Raw genomic sequence first — 27,303 nt, 5'->3', positions numbered from 1 at the left:
GTAGGAGAGAGGAGGTAGGAGAGAGGAGGTGAGAGTGAGGAGGTAGGAGTGAGGAGGTGAGAGTGAGGAGGTAGGAGGGAGGAGGTGAGAGTGAGGAGGTAGGAGAGAGGAGGTAGGAGAGAGGAGGTGAGAGTGAGGAGGTAGGAGGGAGGAGGTAGGAGTGAGGAGGTAGGAGGGAGGAGGTGAGATTGAGGAGGTAGGAGTGAGGAGGTGAGAGTGAGGAAGTGAGAGTGAGGAGGTAGGAGTGAGGAGTGAGAAGTGCAGAGTGAGGAGGTAGGAGTAAGGAGGTATGATTGAGGAGGTGAGAGTGAGGAGGTAGGAGTGAGGAGGTAGGAGGTAGGAGTGAGGAGGTAGGAGTGAGGAGGTAGGAGGTAGGAGTGAGGAGGGAGGAGTGAGGAGTGCAGAGTGAGGAAGTGAGAGTGAGGAGGTAGGAGGGAGGAGGTAGGAGGTAGGAGTGAGGAGGTAGGAGGTAGGAGGGAGGAGGTAGGAGTGAGGAGGTGAGAGTGAGGAGTGCAGAGTAAGGAAGTGAGGAGGGAGGAGGTAGGAGTGAGGAGGTAGGAGGTAGGAGGTAGGAGGGAGGAGGTGAGAGTGAGGAGTGCAGAGTAAGGAAGTGAGGAGGTAGGAGGTAGGAGGGAGGAGGTAGGAGGGAGGAGGTAGGAGTGAGGAGGTAGGAGGGAGGAGGTAGGAGTGAGGAGGTAGGAGTGAGGAGGTAGGAGGGAGGAGGTAGGAGGTAGGAGGTAGGAGGTAGGAGTGAGGAGGTAGGAGGTAGGAGGGAGGAGGTAGGAGGGAGGAGGTGAGAGTGAGGAGGTAGGAGAGAGGAGGTAGGAGTGAGGAGGTAGGAGGGAGGAGGTGAGATTGAGGAGGTAGGAGTGAGGAGGTGAGAGTGAGGAGGTAGGAGTGAGGAGGTAGGAGGGAGGAGGTGAGAGTGAGGAGGTAGGAGAGAGGAGGTAGGAGTGAGGAGGTAGGAGGGAGGAGGTGAGATTGAGGAGGTATGAGTGAGGAGGTGAGAGTGAGGAAGTGAGAGTGAGGAGGTAGGAGTGAGGAGGTGAGAGTGAGGAGGTATGAGTGAGGAGGTGAGAGTGAGGAGGTGAGAGTGAGGAGGTAGGAGTGAGGAGGTGAGAGTGAGGAGGTAGGAGTGAGGAGGTAGGAGGGAGGAGGTGAGATTGAGGAGGTAGGAGAGAGGAGGTAGGAGAGAGGAGGTAGGAGAAAGGAGGTGAGAGTGAGGAGGTGAGAATGAGGAGGTATGAGTGAGGAGGTGAGAGTGAGGAGGTAGGAGAGAGGAGGTAGGAGAGAGGAGGTAGGAGAGAGGAGGTGAGAGTGAGGAGGTAGGAGAGAGGAGGTAGGAGAGAGGAGGTAGGAGAGAGGAGGTGAGAGTGAGGAGGTAGGAGTGAGGAGGTGAGAGTGAGGAGGTAGGAGGGAGGAGGTGAGAGTGAGGAGGTAGGAGAGAGGAGGTAGGAGAGAGGAGGTGAGAGTGAGGAGGTAGGAGGGAGGAGGTAGGAGTGAGGAGGTAGGAGGGAGGAGGTGAGATTGAGGAGGTAGGAGTGAGGAGGTGAGAGTGAGGAAGTGAGAGTGAGGAGGTAGGAGTGAGGAGTGAGAAGTGCAGAGTGAGGAGGTAGGAGTAAGGAGGTATGATTGAGGAGGTGAGAGTGAGGAGGTAGGAGTGAGGAGGTAGGAGGTAGGAGTGAGGAGGTAGGAGTGAGGAGGTAGGAGGTAGGAGTGAGGAGGGAGGAGTGAGGAGTGCAGAGTGAGGAAGTGAGAGTGAGGAGGTAGGAGGGAGGAGGTAGGAGGTAGGAGTGAGGAGGTAGGAGGTAGGAGGGAGGAGGTAGGAGTGAGGAGGTGAGAGTGAGGAGTGCAGAGTAAGGAAGTGAGGAGGGAGGAGGTAGGAGTGAGGAGGTAGGAGGTAGGAGGTAGGAGGGAGGAGGTGAGAGTGAGGAGTGCAGAGTAAGGAAGTGAGGAGGTAGGAGGTAGGAGGGAGGAGGTAGGAGGGAGGAGGTAGGAGTGAGGAGGTAGGAGGGAGGAGGTAGGAGTGAGGAGGTAGGAGTGAGGAGGTAGGAGGGAGGAGGTAGGAGGTAGGAGGTAGGAGTGAGGAGGTAGGAGGTAGGAGGGAGGAGGTAGGAGGTAGGAGAGAGGAGGTAGGAGGGAGGAGGTAGGAGTGAGGAGGTAGGAGTGAGGAGGTAGGAGGGAGGAGGTAGGAGTGAGGAGGTAGGAGTGAGGAGGTAGGAGTGAGGAGGTAGGAGTGAGGAGGTAGGAGGGAGGAGGTAGGAGTGAGGAGGTAGGAGGGAGGAGGTAGGAGTGAGGAGGTAGGAGTGCAGAGCTTTTGGCAGAAGTTAGACAGAAGAGAACGAAGTTCCTCTGAAGTGTTGGTGCAGACAAACTCAATCCTTCACTGCTACGTGTGCTGCATCATTAATCTGGAAGTGATCATCCTGAACCTTTCCAGATGTTTAACAAGCCTGATGAAATCTAAAAAAGATTATTAAAAATGCCAATGAGTCACTAATGATTCATTGGGAGTGCAGGGAGCACACAGTGTTAAAAGAAGCCTTAACATGGTTGACTCAAAGACAATTACACAAACACTTCATTAGTCTGAGTCTGACTCACCAACAACACAAATCTAAAGTGCAGAGCAGAGTCATTATTTCTGTGATCTATTAAAAGGGTTTAAACAGCTGAAAAAATGTTCAAGCTTGAAAATGCCAAATCCAACAAACTGTCACGTCAGTAAAGGCAAAACACGGCCTAAACTCGGCCAATCAGCATCCTCAATCTCCTGGGGAAGAAATGTGTTTGACAGGTGTTTTGCTTAATGTCGAGAACTTTGGTCATAAATGTGTTATATAAATAAAGCTGACTTATGTTTCAGTGTAAAAACCTGACAAATGTTTAAATATGTAGAATTGAAGCTGAGCTCTCCGTTCAAATAACTTCTAATTGACGACTCATTCTCCTGCTTGTTTGACATTCCCGAGCCGCCTTCTCTGACCGCCTCTGCATCGCTAAAACCAAGTCAACCATTCCACCACAGACATCGTAAAAGTTTAATCTCCCCCCGTCGCTGCTCTTTCTCCCCAGCTATCAATCTGCCGTCTCACATGCATCCTCCTCCTCACACTCTCTGCTTGTGTTTAAGCCCTTTGCAGTTTTCCAACCTTTCTATTCGTTCAAGGTGGATTAGTCGGTTTCATTGCTGCAAAGAGCAGAGAGCCAGAGGCGATGCAACCCTCAAAGAGTTCCTCTTGGCGGAGGTTTTTTTAGAGCAATAGGGCACACAAATCAAAATTACAGAAAAGGCTGACCTTGTCGGCTTTTTGTACAATTTTCTCAAACTTTGCTCTTGGTAAATTTTCCTGCATTTTTCTCTTGAGGAGCTGGAGTGTGTCCTCCCTGCTGGGTCCCAGGTGGTGGTGGTGGTACGGTGTTGATTTAAGGAGGTGGTGACAGTGCGGCTCTGATGATGACAGATGAGGGGGGAGGTAGATAATAGCCGTTGTCAGTTACTCTTTCTTCTCCTCCTCCCGTCTCACGTTTTATTGCTGTCTGACTTGTTCCTCACGCTCCCTATTTGTCTGCTCCGTCTCACTCTTCATCGTTCTGCTCTCATCATTCTTCACTCTTCCTCTCTTTGCCCTCTTGTGTTTCCCCCCCCCCCCCCCCCCGTTCATCTTTCGCTCTCTCTTCGTGAGCGTGATTCCCCGTAGACGAAGACAGTTTCTCTCTGCTCTCAGACAGAGGGCTGCTGTAGGGAGGGGTTGATGTGACCATTAAACTGAGTGAGATAATAATATTACCAGCCATTACTCCAGGAAGCTCTCTCCATCCTGCTGCGATTTGGCGCGATAGCGTGACACTGACCTCAGCTTAACTGGACTCTAAAGGTCAACGCCGGTAAAGCTCATTTGTGCCTCCAAATCCTTCATACGGCTCTTTCATTCACGGCTTCTCTCGCAGTTCATTTTTATTCCAAGCGGTGGCACATCGGCCCAGATAAGAGATCTGTCGACCCTTCACTGAAAGCAAACAGGGGACTGCATTTCCCAGCATGCATCACTGAGACTATTTCTTAAACAAATGAGGACAAACTTGATGTTTTGTCTTCTACAAGATCTGAAGATTTGTCTATTTCCTTTTTTGCGCCTTTAATCACGGTCTTTGATGGAATAATCACTTTATCAATACAGGAAAGGAAAACCAGCTTAATTTATCAGCTTAATCCAAATCTGGCTCTCATGGTGAGTGGATGTGTCTGACACTTATTACTGCTCTTTATCAGCCGAGCGCTGAAGGCTTGAAGTCGTTTTGTGTAAGATCATTCAGATCAGTTTATGGTTGAACATCTGTAGATTACGTGTCAATAATATATTATAAATAGACTAAATAAGTTAGACGTAATACTTTAATTAAGTCTAAATATTCACAGTTTTTAGTTTCTACATTCAACTCCTTATTCATGCGTTTGTTTCACTGTTTTCCTTTGTTTGGTTTGAAAGTACACCCAACAGCAGTGGGATGATGAAAGCAGCGAGTTTACTTTCTCGTGGGGTACAAATCCTAATTTGGATTATTATTCCCCAGCTCAAATCTTTGCTGATAATCAAATTATTTTGATAATGATTCTGCAGTTTCTCCTCTTTATCATGACTTGTAATTAAAGTGGTTTTTGATAATCAGCCCACTGCTGCTTCCATCAGAAAACCAGCTTTAAGTTTGTGAGAAGTAAATATGCTATCAAATTTATCATGACAAATAAACAGCTTTTGATAATCTCTTTAACAGTGCTTGTGAGCCTGCGGGCTGCTCATTCAGATCTTCTCTTATCTTTTAGTGTTGCTCGGAGGGGTGTAAAAATGAAGTGCGGTTACCCGACCCTTCATTATCATGTGCTCTCTGATTGATGCTGTTGTTGGTGCGCTGATAAAAGGAACCTCAGAGGACGTGTGAGGGCAGGGATCATCCCCCTCACTTTATGTCATTCCTGCAGTTTCACTAAAAAGAAAGAACGAGGGTCCTGCTGGGAACGTCACAAGCCCACTTAGTGGTTTTAATAAAGCGTCAGGTTGGCGGGACGCTAAGGAGGAGCGTTAACTCGTTTTGTAACCGGGACAGATAATCCTGTTCTGCAAGCTGCACTCATGGACTTGTATAATATGCAATACTATAGAGTGTACTTGAGTGTTATTGTTTAGTGTGGGCGCTGCCTCAACAACAAAGCAACGATTGTAAATGTGAAGAAGCGTCTATAAAAACCAAGTGAGCGTACAAAAGCAAAGCACAGAAAACACTGCAGGCAAAGCAAAGGCTCATGGGAAAAATCAGGGCACCTTGTGTATCCTGTATTCATGAGGCCTTCAAGGTGACAGACGAGATACAAACGACATCAAGTCAAGATGCCGCTGTCACCATTCGCATCACGTGTTGCATGTTACTGCCGTGTGCTGCGACGTTATTATTTTGGTTTTATTGATTATTATTTATTCCAAATACAAACAGAAGTTGTTCAATTTCATCCCATTAACCTCTCCACGTCGTTACTCCTGACAGATTGTCTGTACGCAGGAGCACAGGGACTTCAAATATTTATGAAAATCGCTTCCAGGTTATATTTCCGTTTGAAAAAACTTTCGGGAGTATTTCCGGGGGGGGGGGGGGGGGGGGGGGGAGTTGCTGAAAAGCCAAAAACGGTAACCGTAGTAACCGCACCACTAAATCAAACGTGTGAGTGCATACGTGTGCGTGCGCTTGCATCCAACCTGTTGGGAGAAACGCTGCTGGGTCTGGATCTGGTAGTGCTCCTCTGTCGTCACCCTGCCGATGTTCGCTGCGCCCGCCCGCGGCAGAGTCTCCACCTCCTTGATGGCCTCCATGGAAACGCTCTGTGGGAGCACCTGGAAGAGTGACGTCACGTACATGATGACACTCTTCTTGTCCGGGTGAGGCACGGCCACATCTGTGGAGCGGAAAGACGTTTTATTCTCCTCTTTTCACAATAAAATCCCTTTTCAAAACTCAATCCACTCGGGGAAACATTGAACTTCTTTTGTCTCGTGTCTGTAAGAAAGGTCGAAAACAAAGACGTTTCAATTTGCCATGTTTTGTTTCACTCATCAATGAAGTCGAAACGAGCACTCTGAGCAATCACAAATGTTTGTCTGCTTTCTACCTCATTAAAGTTACCAAACTGATCTTTAAGACTGTTGTTCTGACTGTGGTTCAGCTTTCTGAAAAATCATCATGAGTGAAAGTTTAAGTTGAGGAAGTTCTTTCCATGAGACGGAGCTCAACATGACTCGGAGTGTGTGATGCAGCAGCCTGCTTTCATCTGCAAAAACAGATTTGTCTCATTTTTCTTTGTGCTCATGAAGAACTGTCGGCCACTGTAGAGGCTGCTTTTATTTCCCATAGCATCAGTGCGTGAGTGTCAGCATGTCCGCCCTGAATCTTCCAGAACAATTAAGTCGGGGAAAACTTTTTTTTTTTTTCTCCTGCAGGTGGAGGAGCGATGTAAGAGAGCGATGATTTCAGGAAGGGTGGCCAAGAGCCTGTGGCCCCGGCCAGTCAGCTCGGGGCAAAACTAATAGAGACAGATCACAGCAGGGCCGAGACACAGCAGATAGATGAACACTATGAGAGACTGAGACGCAGAGAGAGAGAGATGGGGGAGGAAAAAAGTAGAGGGTGAGGTGAAGGAGCGCAGAAGGGGAGGAGAGAGAGACAGACACAGGAGGGCTAATGAACTGATGTTTGTGGTAACAATGTGCAAGAATAATGAACAGGAGAAGGAGGATGAGAGACGACAAAGGGAGAGGAAGTAACCAGACACAAAGTAACAAAAATGAGCGTGTGTGTGTGTGTGTGTGTGTAACCCTTAAGAGTCATATTTTTGGCGGTGGCGTGCTGATTTTTCAGCATCACAGAGAATTCGGGGGGATGTTATTGTTTGTCTGAGGAAGACAAACAGCGCCATAAATAATTGTGCCGTCTGCGAGTGTGTGTCTGAGTGTGAACACCGCCCTCGCCGTGTAGCGTCGTCCCCTTGCTCGTTTCCCGTCCCATGATCTCCATTTCAATCATTTCACCAGAGTGTGTGTGTGTGTGTGTGTGTGTGTGTGTGTGTGTGTGTGTGTGTGAATGCACGTCTGAAAAGTCAAAAAGATGCACGTCTTTTCTGAGCGAGGCGTGAAGGAGCAGCTCTCTTCTCTCTTTTCATTCTCAGAAACACAAGAGGATGTCTGCCAGTCACATCTGCCTGTTCAGCTGGACACACAGACGTTAATAATGGCTCACTGAGAATCCGTGTGGACACAAGCTAACTGGGCACCTTGTCGGTAAAGCCACTTTTATTCTACTGTGACGATTCAACAGTTCAATAATCCTTTTTCACGAGCCTGGATTTTTAAGATACTGCTCAAAATAATGTTCTCCAGTGGCCTAGTGGTGAGTGCATGCACCCCATGTACGGAGGCTTTAGCCTGCTACTGAGACAGTGAAAGAGGGAGGAGGAGCAGGTATAGAGGAAATCAAATAAACACATAGTGAGGATGTGTCATTAGTTTAAATTAAAATGACTTCTCAAATTATTCCAGAGGAAATGTTTGTTTAGCAGAGCGATATTTAACTTCTGAGTCTTGTACAAAAACAGAAATACTGTTTAATTCTGTTCAGGATTTCTCTGTTAGGGCAGACAAACACATTCGACATATTGCTGATGCATTCAAAGGCTTTATGAAAAATATGGCTTCCAAAAAGAGATGGGAGACACAGAAAGAAAACTAGAGGATTTGTATTGAATAAAGGGGAGAGATGTGGTGATAGAGAGAATGATTTACTTTATATTCAAACCGTACAGACTGGTTATCCTTCATTATCCTGCAGAGAGAAAGACGGTAATTTCTTGAAGAACAAAATATGAACAAATTGCTGAAAAACATGTGAGGATTTTTTTTTTTTTTTTGGTGACAACTTGTCGGTCAGTTTTTTGCATCACTGATCAAGTCCTTCTGCCAAGGTGACCACAGTTATCACCAAGGCAACACCCAATCACAGCGTGATACATCATGTTCAACCGGGCCAATTAAGGTGCATGATTGGAAGGCGTGAAATACGATGGGAGCCGTAACTCACCTCAAATATTCTTCTCTGTAATTACGGGTGTGTTGGTGCGTGTGTGCAGCCTGGTGTGTGTGTGTGTGTGTGTGTTAGTTACCCTCAGGGTCCAGCAGCCTCTCTATCCCCAGGTGTTGCTCTGCCTTATTAAAGGCGTGTTCCAGTCTGTCGATCGCAGACATCTTCTTCTCCACTGAGCTCCAATCAAAAAGCTCAGGCCTGCAGAGGCAATAGAGACATTGTCAGGGATCATATACCTTCTGTTTCTTTATTTTAATTACCCAAATAGAAAGGAATACCCAAAGTATTTAGCAGAATATGTCCCTGGATGATGATTTCCTCTGCTTCTCTGTGCAAATCTGCATGTCGAGTAAACAGAGCTGAAGAGAATTCCTCAAAGTGAAAGAGCTGACGTTGGAGCAATAAAAACAAGTTCGGAGCTTTTATTAAAAATCCGACTCATGTCTTTAACATGAAATACACTGTAATTACCTCACTTCAGCTGATGCACTCAGATTCACTTCTTGTACCACGCAGTGATTTTACACTGCACATACTCTCAGGTAAAACCCCAGCTCCTGAGTTCACCGTGAAACGTACATAATAATATGCTAATTCTTTATCTGACTTGACGTACACATTTGTTCTGTGAAATCTGCAGTACTAGAAACATTACATTGTGTGGCGTGGAGCAGCCGGGCAAATGATACACGGTACACGCAGTACAGCTTTGGTCTTTCTTTCCTGTAAGGACACTGCTAACAGATGTTCATCCCAGCTAACCCTGATTTAATTCATAAATAAATAAGTTCGGGTCTGCAACACACATTCCCCCAAAGCTGATTAGACAATCAGAGGAGCACAAGTAGAAGTTTATAAGATATGTATGATAGTATAGAGAAAATATTTAACCAGAGTGCAATAGCTCCCTTGCCTATATATCTCAAGGGACCTCTGGACAGATTCATAACCAATTTATTGTATAAAATGTTGGCCCAATTAATCTAACTGAAAGTTGTGTCACTTTTAGGCTGACCATGTCTTTTATTATCTTTGAAATGTTTTCATTTCTTCCTATAATAGCTGGCTTCCAGGAGCTGTGAGTCGATAATAGCTCGCTGTCGCTACCTGACATTTTCTGCCCATTTCCTTTCATTACTTATCATTTCAAATGGGGTAATTTTCTACCTCCAAGTATATCTATTTAATGAAATGTGTTAACAAGGCCAAAATTTGGCAGCCAAATAAATCCCACACTGCGTCTCCATATGGCCCCCTTTGACTTCTCCTTGTCGCTCTGCTCTTCCTCTGTGTTGCTTCGTTCCCCCCCACCACACACACACACACACACACACACACACACACAACCTATTTTACAGTACCTGTGGCTGTGGAGGAGGGCATTGAAGGCCAATCCATCATTCCAGCTACTGGAGAAGTTAACCACGTTGACCTGAGGATACGGATAATGGATATTAAAGGACTGACCTGTGAATGTAATATGACACACATTGACGAAACTATCGCCCCATAGTTGTTTCCATTGTCATGAACACATGTTAGATTGTAGATATCTATTTTTCTAAAATTGCTAGCCTTAGTTTTAAACACAAAAAGGCACTGAATAATATTTAAGTTTATAAAGGTTTACATTAACAACAGATTATTATCTTAATTTAGCATGGTTTCTAATTCTTCTTTTTATTACACACTAGTTATTAAACTGTATTTCCACTTGTAAGAAACAACTCTCTTTAACAGAGAGAGCTAGCTAGTGTTAGTAAGACAACGTGGTAAAAAAAAAGGCATTTTAATTTCTTTCTATGCTCTCTGTAAATCCAGAAACCTGTTGAAAGGCTAAAATATGCTCTTAACAGCAACATTAATGTTTTTCTGTCCTTAGTTTCATCTTAACTTAAAGAGAAAAGGTGTGAGGATGAAGAACTAAGGTGCCTCAATAAATACCAGCCCTCCTAGCATTAGCTTAAAAATTAGCTTAAAAAATGACCAAGCTAAAACCATTTGAGTAACTTTTAACTTAATTTACTTACATTTAAGTATTTAAATTCTAAAGTTTTAAATTTAGGTAACTTTTTATACATAGCCTCATACTAAATTTACTTACATTTCAGTATTTCAATTCTAAAGTTTTAAATAGATGATACCTTGAAATACTTCAATAAGCCTAGCTTCATTTGCCTTTAATACAAACTAGCAACAAACACAAGTTGCTTGATTAGCAGGGCCATTTTTCAATAAAAAAAAATTCACAATAACTTTATTTTATTATTTATAGTCATTAATTTTACCTGTATCCGTAAAATTACCGTATTTCAAGTCATTGCCAGGTCTGGACTCTATCCATGGATGGCGCAATCACCTAATTAGCGCTAAATGGCTCCACCTGTGCTCTGGGATTAACTAACTGTGTGCCAGCAAGGGCGAGTTTGAAAGGTGTTTTTTTTAAACTTGAGTTAATTTAGAATTTGAAATGAGAAATATGATATACTCTTTTTATGAAATCTATATTATATTTCATATTTCACAGAAAGACTGTCTGGTTTAAGTGTTATAAAGTTTTGTCCACCCCTATTTCTGAGTGTGGTTTGGCCCACGAACATATACGTCCCCCTCACATGTAACTAAAGCCAGGTGCATAATGTGTGGTTTCAAAGCAACTTAGACCTGAGTGTTGCAGATGGTTTTAAGTCAACAATGAGCTGATCCCGATCCCGATCTACTCCTGAGCTACTCCTTGAATTTCCCTCGGGATCAATAAAGATCTATCTATCCTGACCAGTCGGAAGATATTTGACATGTTTACATTTGTGGTCGTACAGCTGCTCACACTCTTACAGTGAGAGAATAACCTTGTAAGTGACAAACGACCTCCAACATCACAGTGGCAACTGCAGGCATGCCTGTTTAATCTGTTTTCTCCTTCCAATCAACAAACAAAGTATTAAAATCACTTACTTATCACTTACTTACTTGCTGATTTCAAAAGGTGATAGCTTAGTGCAGAGCTCTTTAGATGTATTTTAAGTTTATAGAATTAGTTTTGATTTGTTATTTTATCTTAATCTCATGAAAACACAAAGGAGTATGTGTGAAAATAAAGTCAACACGTTCAAGTTTGACTCAAAATCAGGGGAATTTGGGTGAAGCTAGATGTGCAACATATCAACCATTAAAATGGCGCATGCTACACAAACAATAACATATGCTCTCAGTAGTATGACTTAGAAGCTTAAAGCAGTTTATAACAATTCAAGCTAAAAGACACAAGATATAATAGAAGAACAAAAAACAGACTTTATAAATCACAAATTGTGAATACTCAACAAACAGCTCCCTTCTTCTCAAACAGTAAGTTAATTGGATTCCTTTTTGACTGTGAAAATATATTTTTTTGGACTAAGGCTCAAAGTCTCTCTCTCTATCACTTTGTTTCATACTTAGGGCTATAAAATGATAATCATCTGATGGCATTTATCCCAGATCTGGATTGCCAGTAAAACCTATTCCCCTATTCCTTGGCCCTGAGCCGATCCTTCTCCCAAATTTTATAAAAGTCTGTTCATCAGGGGCTTGATATTTCCAGTCTGACAGACAGCGAGGAAAAACATTATGTCTTTGGCAGAGCTAAAGTTAGTTTGCAACCTAAAAAATAGAAGGAAGGAAGTCAATATTTTCTTCCCAAGATTTGGAGCGAATATTTGTCTTAATAGAGACAAAGTTGCTCGACGTTAACAAAGCCACTCTTAAAGACAAACATTTTTGAGGCAACAGAAGACGACTGTCTTTTTTAAAAGGGGGGCTGCTGAAAAGAAAAACAAACAGAGCAGCAGTGTGTCTGAAAGCCTGCGGACTGGGGATAAGACTGAATAAGAAGTTTAAAAAAAACCCACTGACCTGAGGATACTGGCGAGTGTTCTGACGAACCCAGCTCAGCAGAATCTTCTCACTGTTGGTCTGCTGTAGGCCCGCCATCACATCCTTCATCACATCCTTTACCTGAACACCAGTGCAAAGTATAAGTGGAGTTAAAATTACATGCACAGATACTCAAGGTAAATTTTACTTTGTGGCCGGAAAGATGTCAAAGGGAAATTTAAGGTTACAGTTTAAATAAACGCCGTCGTTTGATTGGTTGATCCATCACTTTGAGCAAAAGCAAATCTGCAAGTGCTGTTCATTTGTTAGAAGCATGAATTGTCTCCTAGTTGTTCAGATTAAGTGTTTGAATCCCCCTGATTTTTTTTTATTTTTTTTTATCTTGTGCAACCTTCAAGTTTCAATTTTACGTGAAAAAAAATCTGCTGTCCGATTAAAAAGTTTAGCATCAAACACACCTACAACCACTCCCTCCGTCACTGACTTGCTCACAATCACACAAACACAGCACCATTTATAAAGAACTCCCTCGGTGGACAGATAATGAAATCCATGCTAATATGATTCCTGGCGTTTTTTACATTACCATAATAATATTCATATATATATGTGATGCTCTTTGGGAAGAAAAATGCACATGTTCTGTCAGCCGATACTTTGCTTTTTCACACAGGTAGGTCCTCATGGTGAGAAACACTTGGTCAAAGGACACCAGTGTACACACACACACACACACAAATCAGTATGTGGGTGTGGTTGCATCCTCATAGGCTGAGTCTTTGGCAGTTTTGAGTGACAGTTTTGGAGCACTTGTTCGAGGCTCAGAGGGAGAGAGTGAGAAATGGAGGGAGCGGGGAAGAGGCGTTATACTTTTGACTGCATGGGGGAGCATTACTTATGCATTTCTTTCCCTCACTCGTCTGTCAGCCACATGCCCTCACACTAACATAAACACACACAAATGTGGGTTTTTTTATTTCCCTCAACTCCTCTCTTTTTTGTTCTCCCACTTTTCTTCCACTCGACTCTTCCTTTTACTCGCTCTCCATGCTTTCTGCACTCCGACACGCGCAGTCATGCAGTGAGGCGGTTCAATGAGTGTAGCACAGCTCTGCTCAGTGGCTGGACGGAGAGCTGGAATACAGAATCACAAACAATAAACTGAATTTAAGCCTAAAAATCTGTCAACAAAGTGGCAAAAAAAAAAAAAATACAAAAACACACAAGTCATAGCGAAAGAAGAGTCTGTGTCATCATTACACGCTCACAAATACACACTCTCAGACTGCACGCAACTACACCTATTATAGAGTTCGGTGTAAATTGGTGTCGAGGTGAATTCTCACAAAGGGGACTCAAACACACACACACGCACGAGCAGGTTTGTTAGCCATGTGGCCTGCTGGGTAAAAAAGAGACTCATTTGGGAGTAGGTCACTGCATGCATTTCCACTTTAATTGGAGGGGCGCTTTGACAAAGACAGCTGCGTAGCCACACACACAGTGACACACACACACACACACACACACACACACACACACACACCTGCAGTACACACTAACCCAGATCCACAAAAACACACAGAAGTACTCAGAGAGTGACTACGTGCCCACGCAAAGCAAACCACAACCTCTAGGGCGTAGCAGCCTCTCACAGGCGTACACACACACACACACACACACACACTAACACACTACATATACACTCAAACAACACACACACCTCATTATAGGAATTGTGTTTGGCTATTAATCGCGTCATTAAGTCTATGCCAAAAGTGGCGTGATTGAGACATTAGCTTCTATGCAGCTTAATGAGGAATGAAATACAATTAAGATGTATGTTAATGTAAGCCATAAAAAGCACTGACTTAACATGGAGCTGTTTTTCAACAACAGAGTCCATCATGAAATACATTTTGAACTTTAAATACAGCTTGGAGGAAGAAGTGGCAAACAGTGGACGTGTGAGACGGATGAAAGGCAGGACGAGAAACTGCAAACACGACATTAAAGGAAAACTTTGGGGCTCTTGTATTAATGTGGCCGAGGCCTTTTTCTCTGCAGTAATGACAGAGAATACTTTGTTATTGATTACAAGTTTTAGCTCATGGGGAACTAAGGAAGGGAATAAGTAGTGTAGGTCTGATTCATCCGATTACACCTTCAAAGTCTCCTTAATGATCATGATCAGTCATAAGCACCAGAACTGCAGGTGGTGCATCATCTCCAGGGGACGGGGGGGGGGGGGGGGGGGGGGGGGGGGGGAGACGGGGGGAGGGGGGCTGTAAGTAACAAGACAATGAATGCTACAACTCAAGGGACGGTTCCCCACTGCTGCTACCTGTTGCGCGGTGGTGAGCAATGTGTTTCGGAGGCTCATTAGTTCAGACTAATATCATAGTGAAAGGAGGCCTCGGAGCAGGACATGTGTGACACCCCCCCCCTCCCCTCCAGTATGTTGTTACTACATACATTTTCACTTTTTTCTCTGGAGGCCTGAATGTTTATCTCTGCCTGAAAGACACACTTTCCTCTTTTCTAGCTGCTGCCTTTCATTACTGTTGTTTGGAGCTCTGCAATGTGATTGCAACCTTCACCTTCACTGCAGCCGCAATCCGGAGAGCTGAGCACAATCCGAGATTGTCAAATAAAAAAAGATTCAGATCAACACCAAGAGATAGTGTGCAACATTTTGTCCTTTTTGTTTTTATGGGAAACTAAATGGAGTGTTGCAGTTATGATTCGACACTTTAAAGAGAAATGAGTCTGGATAAATATAAGACATTCATGCAGCAGCTGATTCTATTTGTGCATCACAGAGACATTTAGAGTGGTTATAAAGTGAGGCTTTCTGGTGTAAGTGGCATTTCTGAGATTGCATTTCATTGTTTAATCTTCATTTTGAAGCTTTGTGTGTCCTTCTTAGCGGGCTCATTGAATGTAATTTACAAAAATGGTACGCACTCTAGAGTTGAGAGCGTCTTAGCAGAGGTTGTTTACGTCAACGTATACGATCATATGAAGATGATTTAACGCTCATAAAGATCAAAGCAAATAAAAACTCCAGTCAAATTTGATGTTGCTAAAAAATAGAAAGTCTTTTTTTGCCTCCAAAATGGCTTCTGAGAGCAGCATGCTGACACACTGAAGAAGACCTTCACATGCACGCACACACCTGCCAGTGGAGAATGATGCTCCAGATGAGCCCGAGTATCAGTTTGTGATTGCCATCCACGATGTCTGCCGCTCCGATATTCACCAACTCAACCTGGAGGAGGGACGAACGGACTAATCGTTTTATTTGCCTCCCAGCCTGCGACACAGCAGCTTCTTACTTCATCACTCAGAGAGTTTTTAGAAAGAAAGAAAATATATCAAGGTTAACACGGTTTCTTTTTTAAGACAAATATTTCAAGGTAAAGATAGTAGGAAAACATCTGGATGTCAATGAAGCTGACATAAAAAAAAGGAGTAAAGTTTCCAAAGTTAGAGAAGAGATAAAGAGAAACCTGAAAGCTGTGATCAAAGAAGCTCGCTGATTTTATGTATATCATATTAAAACTGTAATGCGTAATCACATCCACTGTAATTACTCACATTGTTCTTCTGCAAGATCTGCAGCGCACGGTTGACATTGTTGAGCGAGTGCACGCGTGTGAATCCTCTCTCCAACCTCACCTACACACACACACACACACACACATTACATTGAATAAAGAGATGGTATCAAACAAAGGACGGACATGATTATGTCTCCATCAGGTAGAAGTGGGAAAGATTGAAGGAAAGAATAATGCAGAACAACAAAAGAGACAGTACATGGAGAATAAGAGGAAGAGAAGCTAACTAAGACAAGATGTGGAGGAGGAATAAAGAGCCAGAGGGGGAGAGAAAAACAAGGTGGGAGCAGAGGTTTGATTAAGACTGTGGGAAGAGTGTGTGTGTGTGTGTGTTCAGTGTGTGTGTGTGTGTTCATTCTCTTTTTAATCTTGGTATTTGGCCTTTTTCCCCCATTTCCATTTGGACTTGTTCCTAAATGATGATTTTTAGCGTTAAGGTCAGCTATATGATTAGTTGTGGGTTAAGCTGAGGTGAACGCTGCACTCACTCACTCCCGGTGCTTTTCTGCAGAGAAGAACAGAAGCCAGTGATGTGGAAAGTTTTTGCACGGTTACAACTTGGCAGAATCAGTCAAGTGGACAAACTCCAAATGGCAATGTCTGCTGTTACTAATCAGGAATGCAATTAACACGCTAGATAAAGTGTAATCTGCTGGAGAGGTGATCAGCAGCGCACACCGTGCAGGCTGAAAGCTTTGTGAACAGTAGAAATGAGTTTCCAGCCTGTTCTGTGTGATCCTCTCTTACAGGAGGAGTTCAGGGAGCAGAATACGTCTGTGTGAGTGAACCTTGTTTAACATACACACTTACAGGCAGCATTGAGATTTGTTAGTAAAGATTTAATCGCTATGACAACAGCCGGCTGTAGCAGAAGATTTTCATGTCCACATGTTTATTCAGTTCCTATTCGTTCATTCTGTCCTTATTTCACCAACAATTTATTTATGATGCAATGCATTAATTAATTACTTTAAGTTCACCATTCAAGCTATTTATTCATTTTTTGCTATTTCATAGTTTTTTTTTCTTATATCGAACTTTTCGTGAAAGCTCAAGACTTAAACTTAAAGAAGCTAACTTCTCACTTTGTTTATCTGTACGTGTATAAGATGAACTTTTAACACTTTGTTTTCTATCTAAAAAGGGGGCTGAGTCCAATATTTAGGTGCGGACGATGTACAAGAATAATATGTTGATGATGGATTAAACTTCACCTGCATTGAGTGTTGTTAGCGGTCGCTCGCTGCACAAAGCGTGGTGTGATATCGAGCGATGCAGACCAGGCGGGTTATAGTTTTTTCTCTTGCTGTCGTCTCTCCATTTTTTTTCTCTTATGGAAAAAATAATTAAAAAAAAACTTCCTCTACTTGTACGATCACATTACCTGCACATCCACATATTGTGGCAGTAATGAGTCATTTTTCAGAGATTACAGTCCTCCGCCTCCCCGTTAGATTTGCTTGAAGAAGGGAAGGCCCGGCTGTGTTTCTATAATTGTCTGTGTTTATGCTTGTCTGTTGTCTGTGTGTGCCTTGTTGAGAGAAAGTAAGCTTTTATGTCCCAGAGGGCCAATTTGGCTTGCAAACAGCAGTGTCGGTACTTCCTTTACGCGTATGCTGCAATTTAAGTCTACTGCATGCTCTTGTTATTTGTGTAAATGCATGCTTAGTATAAGAGGTAAGGAGAGGACAATCTTCCTGGTCTATATGAAGGCAAGCATTAGAACCAAGTACAAACCAGGAACAATGTGTCAGTAACATGACGCATGCAAAGACACAGTGGTTGCATTGATGTGTTATTGATGTGTTATACTGCAAGAAACCTTCGGGTTGTGTCAAATCTTTTCCTGACCCGTGTGAGAATTGTTTCCTGATAAAAGACCACATCCTCCTTCCTGTCTTACTTGGCTCACACACACCCTATGGCAGGGGTGACAGGCTGCATATAAAATAACAGTGTTGAAATAATCACTGATCTGATCGTTGCTTCTGTAGGTCATAGAGAGACATCTGTTTTAATTTAATTCTGTTTCATAATCAGCTAGAAACCCTCACAGAAGCTTGAAGATGTGAGCCATCTGTAGCTGATCCTCTGGCTGAAGTGTGTGTACATGCCTTCTTATAGAGTATGACGTGTGTGTGTGTGTGTGTGTGTGTGTGTGTGCGCGTCTTCTTGCCAGCTCATGTCCAGAGAGCCCCTCCAGCAGCTCCAGCAGACGTCGTCCATCACACAGGTCGGAGAACAGATCCTCCACAGGTGGTTTCCCTGTCTGAAACACAAAGACGTATAAAGAGAAAATAAACGTTGAGCAATGTTTAACGTCACTCACATCACCGACATTCAACATGTTTAACACAAAAAGGGGAACAATAAATGTGTAGACGGATCCCTCTGCACAGCTTTAAAAACAGGTGTGCTCACGGGGTGATATGAGGTGAATTAAGTTGTTCCATTTAAAGGTCACAAAGCTCAGTCCCCGTACTGGAGACTCGGCTCCTCATTGGCCAAACCCACATCCGAGTTGTGGGAAGTACAAGGAGACGTCTCTTGAGTAATAACAAACCAGCGCTGCATTAAATGTGAGGATAGCAGTTAACACCCAGGAGGTTGTTCTTTATCGCCGCTGATGAGTCGAGGATTACAAGCTGCCGGAGACTTCGCATAGGAAGAAGCTGCAGGCTGGGAAAATAAAGAGTTGGGCTGATACTCTGGTACATGAAAAGTATTTGACGGCTGCCGGTGCTGCAGTGAAGCAAATGATGGAAAGGATGGAAATCACTTCATTTTGATTTTAAAACAAAGCGTTTTTAAAGAATTTCTTGAAGTTGCACTGACAACACTCAGTAAGATAAACAGTCACCAATCAGAGACTAGTAGTCAAATTAAAATGAATTTTAAAGACACGATAATGGTGTGAATCGCAGCCCTGGATGCCTGATGTATGAGTGCTGCTGTTCACATCAATTCCTCACCTGTGTAACATTTTCTCACCAACTCCTTCCTACCTCAGTCCCCTCCGCAGTGCTACAGCTCTTTACTTCAAACTGCTGCACTGCTTCAACTTAACTTGGATGCGGAGAACGACCTTCACATGCATGTTCATTAGAGGTGTCACAACTGATTTGAGATCAGCTAATCTGGACTAATTGTTCTTAGCAACACTCGATTCAGCCTGCTAAGCAGCACTATTATATTATTTCAAGTTTGAGGAAAAAGCCTGCTGAAGTGTGTCATTATGAGAAAGAGCAGGGGGCATTGTTGAAGACAGAAGTGTGGCAAGGACACACGAGTAAGTGAAGAAAGAGAAGACGTGTTTCTTCTTCATGTTTTACAGCATGCACAAATGACATCATGAATCTTTGCTGCATTATTACCGTCCTGCTGCTGATGCAGGAAGCTCTCATCCTGCATCCATCATGCTTTATTACAACAATGTCTGCCATGTGAGCGACCCTGTTCCTGCATCTGAAATGTATTAGCACCAACAGCAAGATGGAAAGAACGAAGGGAGAACGTGGAATGACCCAGAAATGTGCAGGGAAAAACCAATATAAAAGAGAAAAGCAGGAAAAAAAATCGCTTTGCTATAATATAGAAATTCAGTTATCAATCTTCTGGGAGACGACCTGTTCCTATCAGCGTCTCATTTTCCAGCTCCCTCTTTGTCTTATTCTCCCCCACACACTGATCTCTCTCTCTCTCCTCCCCCCGCCCGCCCTTCTTCCTCTCAGTATTGTCCTGAGACCTGCCCTTATTGAGTCACTTTCCACACCAGGGCAGTGTTTATGTGTGTGTTAATGTGTGTGTGCATTCTTTGAATGGGCTGCAGAGAGAGTGTGGGCGTCACTTACAAGTGAAGAAAACAAATATAAAGGTTTATAAAGATGAAATATCAGGAACAAAAGGCACAAAAAAAGACGGAAAAAAAAAAAAAAGCGAACGCACTTTAGACGTTACAAGAAGCAGCAAAAAAAAGAATACACACAAATCCCACCACACTCATCCTGCCCACTCACAACCATTAAACATATCTCTCCTGTCCTTCAGATTTCCAGCACTCTCTAACAATGAACCTGAGTTTATGCTTTTGTAATCTGCTGCTCCGTTCTCCTGAGTGGAGAGTCACATACCAAGACCAGCTGATGTATGCACACTACGACGTGCTTTTTGTTTTCACACACAACACACACACCATCACAAACACTCAGACACCTCAAGCTAACACGCTTTTTAATTTTTTTTTTATTGATATCACCTCGTCTGGTGTGAGCCGACTGCCAAACACTCACTGACTCATCTCTTACTCACACACACACACACACACACACACACACACACACACACACACACACACACACACACACACACACACACACACACACACACACACACACACACACACACACACACACACACACACACACACACACACACACACACACACACACACACACACACACACACACACACACACACACGCTTCAGTGGATATCCTCGACGCTTGGAACACTTTGCCTTTGAGCTACAGTGTGAATCAGGTGACGCTCAGAGGGGAGCGATTCACTCTAGAAGATCAAGTCTATGACAAGGGTGGGTGTCTGTGTGTGTGTGTGTGTGTGTGAGCTACGAGTGAACATGCCCAGTAAAAGGTAACTTTGCCTTTTGAGCATCTGTCACGGTCCTCTTCTCACAGTTTGCTGTCGGCGACTCTCCTGGAGTTGGCAGCTGAGGCCGAGGAAGTATCGCTGCTTTTTTCCTCTTCGTGGGATTTTCAAAATAAAATAGGGCTGTTCACCCTTCTGTTCTTTTTATTTGTGTGTCATCTTAACTAACAACCTGTGCAGAGTGACTTCAAGGTGTTCATTTTTTCTGAAATGATTTCTTGATGAATTTGAACACAAATAATATTCTTAGATATTGGAACTCTGTATATTTTAATTTGACTTTTTTTATATATATAAAAGTAATCAAAAATAACAAGAACGAAAAACTGTGAGTGTTTTATCCTTTCATTTTCCATGACAGTCATGTCTTTCCTTTTCATGTGAGGACGACACTTTAATGAGAAAAACACACTGTGTTTGTCACCTGTGTTTGCCCTCCATCGCCGTGTCAGACACAAACCCTCCATCAGCAAAGAAAACAAATCATAAAGCAGGGTTGTTTTAAGGTGTCAGCTTCTGTAATTGAATTTTCTAGCAGGTCAGATGACATAAAGAAAATGGTACACAACCCACACAGATCTGCTCGGCGGACAGGGGGACAACCTTGTGTTTTTGGAGATGTGGTAAACAGCCGCCTGAGAAGAATCACATTTCTTCAATCCGCCTACAGACCACTTATCGTCATCCTGGCAGTGTCTGGATTCCACTCAGATAACAGTCGACGTGACACTTTTAATGGTGACATCTTAGTTTTGCTGGCAGCAGCTGGTGGCAGATGAATGTCTGCTATGACATTTTTTTTTTTTTTTCCCTTTACTGACGTAAAACAGGAGTTTTCTTTCACAATCAGCCTCTGATGGCAGCACTGGAGAGAACGACAGTAGAATGAATATTTCTGTGTGTGCCCCTAAAGCCCAAAGAGCACATCTAATTAACTTAAAATTAAGTTTGATTAAACTGTCACAAGCTAAGTGACACACCAGCAGCTTTTTAAATTGGTTAATCACTGAGACTGAAAGAATCATGACGCTAACTTACAGACTCTTGTGTACGTTAAAACAGCTTCTCGTTCAACTACAGACGTGCACACCCAGACCAAACAAACAAACCCTCACAGGTCAGTAAGAGAAGTACTTGTTGGCTAATAAAGCAGCACAGGGGTCCAATAGCATCTCAGAGAGTGGAGCGGTTTGGACGTGTTTTCATGTGGAAACTGGAGATGATGTTGTAGCTACATGGGTCGTGTTAGATTCCTGCAGTGGATTCGCAGAACAGCGGACTGGTTCATCTAAGTCTGAGCCGTCGCTGCATATTAACAAGTCGATCTAATTCAACAGATGTGTGACTTCACAGAGCAGCCCTGAAGCCACTGTGAAAAAAGGGAACAAACGAGACACGTGAGAGCTTGTGCAGAGAGGTGAGCATTTCAGTGTCCATGAACCACAGATGAGAATTTAAAAAGCAGACAAGACGCCGGGGAAAAATAACATAAACAGCGATTTTACAGTCAAGGATGCTGCTTTTTCTCATTTGCAGACAGATTTTTCACGACTCTTAGCAGCAGCGTTTAATACGGTGTCTTGTTTGTTTAGTTGCCCTCACTGCCTCCAAATACATGTTTTTTATTATTTAAGTTTAGCTGACTCATGGCTAAATTACGATTTCACACAGATTTTCTGACTAGAAAGAAAACATCATCTGCTATGAAAAACCTCCAAATTGTACCTTCAGGTGCTTGCATTGTCTCCATTTCTGAGCGGATAACAACGGATAAAAGGTGTTTGTTTATGGAAGCACAGAGGCTAATTGACTGGAAAAGCGGTTTCCAAGGAGATGCACAAAACAACAAAAAAAAACCCCTCCTGCGCTCTGCCGTGCATCACAAGCACCTCAAGGTGAAAGGGATGATAAGCATATACCAACATTATCATATATTTACACCGTCGACTGAAGCAGTAAAAGCTCTAATGGACGACTGTGACCCTGGATTGCTGGATTACCATCCAATCATTGAAATTGGTTGACACCAATGAGGAAGCTGAATTTGTTGCAGTTCAAGTTTCAGACTTTTTGGGGGCGCTGTCATGTCATGTCATGTCATGTCATGTCATGTCATGTCATTTTTTTTAATAAAAAGTCCAGTTTGAATAAAAGGCTTTCATTTTGAAGGAGCAGATTTTTTTTGCCTTTATTGGAGAGGAATATTGAATTGAGACACAAATGTCATTTGAAATCAGTTTGAAGTGAAGAGGTGAATATTAAGATTCTCTGAGGAAGCTTTTTCATTTGCTCTTTGTCTCGATGGCGGAACGATGATTTAACCCGCCGTCCTCTCCACTTATTTCCCCTCTGCTATTTGAACTTATGTTACCTATTACTTGTGTAAAATAAATGGCAGTTTTATATAATTTTTATATTTGATTTAACTTTCATACAAACATTGGAGGAGAGTGAAGACTGTTCTGGATTTCTGTTTTCCCACTGAAGGACCTGATGCTGTATAATCAGAATTTTCCACCACACCATTCACTTTGACTCAACCTATTCAAAAGGAGGCTTACATGAGCGTTCAGAATGAAAGTTGCTACAAGTTCCTGTTCTCTACTTCTGGGGTTGATGCGAGCAGCCTCTACGAGTGGGCAGAGTGTGAGTGCTGATGTGGATCAACAGAGCAGATGATGATGTGAACTGCAGAGAGCTGAAGGATGGGCACTCTTCAGCACAGGTGAGCTGACCAACACAACTGCTTTCACCACTATGCATGAAGGTATGAGTCGGACTTAATACGGCGTTTACAGGCTGACCAATCAGGACAGAGGTGAGCCTCCATGTTCAGAGTCAGGTGGAACATTTAGCCGCTGGTAAGACAAGTCTAAAGACTGTTTCATATGCAGGCCTGTAAATAGCTTGACCACTGAGGTCAATGACATGTTTGTATCTGCAGCTTCAAGACAATTCATCCAGATGCCAAATTCAAATTGACTTCAGATGTTGTTTCTGTAAATTGTTTTCTTTTATTATCTCACATTGAAATGATACAAAAAGGGATCTTATGACCATCTCACCTTATGTATCATAAACAGACATTTTCGTTTTACAGACTGCATGTTGGATTTAATGAGCTGGTTTTCACTTGAGAAGAATGAAGTCATGCAGACACTCCACAGCTTCCATAAATTGAACCTTCTCATGCATGAATGAGAGAAAAGTGGAGACACATTAAAAAGCAGCGCAGCACACAGGTGCATCATTTTAACCACAAAGCTTTTTTTTTTTTCTCTGTGTGTCCAATCCTGCTATTTCACACAGCAGTTATCATCTGTTTTAAATAAGAAGAGCTGCCAATCAACCAACCAATCAATCAATCAACCTGAACCCTTCACTTTGGGTAAATAAGAGAAATTCAAAACTATACCTTTAACCGTAAGTGAAATTAGGGATGTTACCGAAGGCTTATTTACGTTGTTTTGGCGCCCCCTTTTGGCAAATTAGGATTTAAGTCTTTGTGGGTTTTTGCTACAAGGAGTTTATTTCAAATGACTCTGTAAATCCTAAAACATTAAAAAGGCTGTTTCTGCTGCGCCGTTAGAGGCTTCAGGATTAGTTTCAGTCTGCTTCATAACCAGCTACAAAAATAAACTTCTCACAGGAGCTTTAATTGGACCTCCTGGACTGTTTATTGGGATCACAAATGCATAAATTAAGACCCAGAAATGAGCTTTGTGATGCCGCCAAGTCCTCTGTTTGTTTAGCTTTCCTGCCTCGACCTCAAAAGCTTTCAGCACTTTCCATATTCTTCTGTTTTTTTCTTCTTAAAAAGGCTCAAATATTCCACAGCTTATTCAAAAAAAAAAACCCAGCAAAGTGGCACAGGCGGAGACTAAATGTAGATAAAGAGTGATGACTCACATAACAAGAAGAGGACTGTGCAATTAGTTCTGCTCTAAAACATTTTGTGAAAGTGCTGTTTCATTATCTTTCTGTATCATTACCGCTGTGGGGAGAATTATTCAACAATATCAGGCTAGCATCATCAGCGTAAAGAAGCAAACCAGAATACTAAAAGAAGAGACTGATGCCCTCCTCACCTCCGAGAGCTCGTTCACATCTCCATTATACTCAACGTCTCTTTGTCTTTTCCTTCCCGTCTCCTCTCCTCCTCTGTCAAACTTTTCTGCTGTTTGTTGAAGACCTGAGCAAACAGTGACAGCCGGGGTGTGAAATTAACACCAGGAAGTGGACGAATGCAGTCCCCCCCCCCCCGTGGTCATCCATTTCTCGTTTGGTTTATTTATCCATTTTAAACTGAGTGACGAAAACAATGAAATAGCCAACGTTAAATCAGACTGTCGGCTTTTCTTCTCCATATTTCTCAAATCTGTCAATAACCCTGTCGCTCTCTGTCCCTGTCTGAACTTTAGTTTTCATTTCACTTATTTTCATCGCTTCTCACTTGTTTCCTCATCCTTCAAATCCTTGTCTCCTTCCCTATCTCCTTTCATTTTGTGTCCTCCTATCTTACTTCCTCCCATCTGCTGTCTCACTATCTCTTTCTCTCCCGAGGCCTGCATGTGTGTGTGTGTGTGTGTGTGTGTGTGTGTGTGTGTGTGTGTGCGTGTGTGTGTGTGTGTGTGTGTGTGTGTGTGTGTGCGTGTGTGTGTGTGTGTGTGTGTGTGTGTGTGTGTGTGTGTGTGTGTGTGTGTGTGTGTGTGCGTGTGTGTGTGTGTGTGTGTGTGTGTGTGTGTGTGCGTGGCAGAGACTCATCTATCTAGGATGGGGTATTCATTATGCTTCGGTGAGTCTGGATGGATGAGGGGGTCTCTTCCTCTCCTGCCTATCTCATCCCCTCTTCGTATCTATCTCCTCGCCTACAAGTTTCACATTTCTCCCCTGCTTCTCTCCTCTCTTAGTCATGGTTAGAGGGGATCAGGACGGGTGGGAGGACAGGAGGGGAAGGGGAGGCGAGGAGAGGACTCGACAGCAACGACGAGACAAAACAAGGAGATGAGGACGAGAGAAGAGGAGAGTTCAGGAGAAAAGAAAGAAGAGATTAACAAAGGAAAGGTAAGGAGAGGACAGGTAAGGAATTAGGACATAAGTTTGAGGTAAGGACACCAAGACAAGAGGAGAGGAAAGGAGCAGAAAGGTCAAGAGAAGACATGATAAAAGATAGGAGAGAAAAAAGGACAGGCAAAGATGAGAGTGGAGAAGGAGGACAGGCTATGAAGAAACGGAGGAGAGGACAGGAGGAGACACATTTGGAAAGTGAAAAGGACATCTCTAAGGACAGACTCGAAAAGGAAGGGACAGGAAATGACAGGAGAGGCGAGACGAGTAAAGTCAAGAGAAGAACAGGAGATGCAGGGCATGGTGAGTAAATAACAGGACAGGAGAGGACAGACTTGAAGAGGACAGGACAAGAGATGAAAAGAAGGAAAATAAAGACGAATACAGAGCAGGGTTTGAAAGGACACGAGAGGACAGACTTGGCAAAGAGAGGACAAACCTGGAGAGGACAGGGTTAAGAAATGAGGAGACAGACTTGTAAAAGTACATTTTTAAAAAAGGAAAGGGGAGGACAAAACTTGATCAGAAGGACAGAAGGACAGGTGAAGAGGAAATCTATGAATAAAGGAAGAGAACACAAGGAGGAGACAAAGAAGGTGAGAAGTGAAGAGAAGATGTGACGAGGAAACAAATCCAGGAAGAAGCAAAGAAAAGAGCGTCTCTCCCTCCGGTCTGTCCTTCTCTTGGCTTTAAGCCGCTGCTTCGGATCTGACTCTGTTTCATATGCACACACGCTTAAGTCTCCATCGCCATGGCAACGGCACACCTCTAGTGCCCTTGTAATCAACTTTGAAAATAGGAATAGCGCTGATGTGTTGGCATGCACAAAATACACACACACACACACACCAAAAACAAGCACACACACACACACACACACACACACACACACACACACACACACACACACACACACAAAACACTGAAATGTAATTAAAACTAAATTTCAAACAATGGATTCAGGCCTAAAGAGAGGCGAATAAGTGAGTTACAGGACAACAAAGTGCACCAAAAAAAAAGAAAAAATGCAGCAACATGAAAGAGAAATAATAGCAAAGTGCTTTTTAGGAAAATAGAGCCCATATTTTCTTCAAACAATCCCAAAAGCAAGCAGCGGGATCACAAGAGGAGAGGAAACCTGTAAGCTGTGAAACACTCTCCTGCCTCCGGGTTTTTCTTCATCCACAGCTTTACTGCAGCGACTCTCCTGAGAGAAAAGACGTGGCGGGAATAACCTCTGTTTGTTTGTGCGTGTCTGAATCACAGCCATAAAAAGGAAATGCCTCTAAAAAATTGTCTGTGACTCTCAAAGACGAACGGTAAACAGCCCGAGATGAAAGGAGGGGGGAGACGCAGCCATCGTTAAACAAAACAACACATGCTTTCTTCCTGCACGTTTTGAGGGAGCGGTAATAAATAAGGAGGAAATAACAGAGGAAAGGACAGGAGTGGGATTTGCATGGAGAAAAGAAGTGAAGGTGACAGAAGAGTGAGAACAGAAAGAATATGTTTCTCAGCTTCCTCAAAACCAGAATCCAAACAGTTTCTGAGTTCATGGCCGACTGAAAGAGGCAAAAAGCATCTAACAAAGAAACCCTTCTTTGGATGAGAAGTTTTCCATTTAGAGGCCATTTTCAAAGCAATGGGCCTCGGCCAATAAAATCAAGAGACACACAGACAGAGAGAGAGGAAAATTCGAAAAATTCCAGAAGCAATTTATTGGAGCTCCTACGGATAGTTAGACTCAGGGAAGAGAGGAAATTGTCTTCCAAATATACCTCGACATGGTCAGTGTAAAGTCACGAGAAGGGTCAGAGTCCCTTTAGATGTGTTGTTCTGAGCTCTGTGTTCACATGGACAGGACTCTGTCCATCTGACTTCAAATACTTTAAAGAAATAAGAACCGGTTCAACTTTGGGCTGTAAACACAAAACGTATATTATAAGACA

The 27,303-nt window shown here is 43.2% G+C and overlaps 1 protein-coding gene across 1 annotated transcript in view; it reads right to left on the bottom strand.

Moving 5' to 3' along the window:
- Window positions 1-27,303, bottom strand: part of LOC306818363 (dystrophin-like) — a gene marked incomplete at its 3' end in the record, with an annotated part of 151,902 nt that overhangs the window by 69,655 nt on the left and 54,944 nt on the right. The window contains 7 exon segments of the mRNA XM_079335917.1: window positions 5,751-5,947; window positions 8,204-8,322; window positions 9,486-9,556; window positions 12,019-12,120; window positions 15,179-15,271; window positions 15,601-15,681; window positions 17,800-17,892. Of these exon segments, the coding sequence (XP_079192043.1) occupies window positions 5,751-5,947; window positions 8,204-8,322; window positions 9,486-9,556; window positions 12,019-12,120; window positions 15,179-15,271; window positions 15,601-15,681; window positions 17,800-17,892 (756 nt within the window).

Source organism: Symphodus melops (genome assembly GCF_947650265.1).
Source record: "Symphodus melops genome assembly, chromosome: 23".
Classification (NCBI taxonomy): domain Eukaryota; kingdom Metazoa; phylum Chordata; class Actinopteri; order Labriformes; family Labridae; genus Symphodus; species Symphodus melops.
Note: the sequence above shows the minus strand (reverse complement) of the source record. Positions and strands in the feature narration are given on the sequence as shown.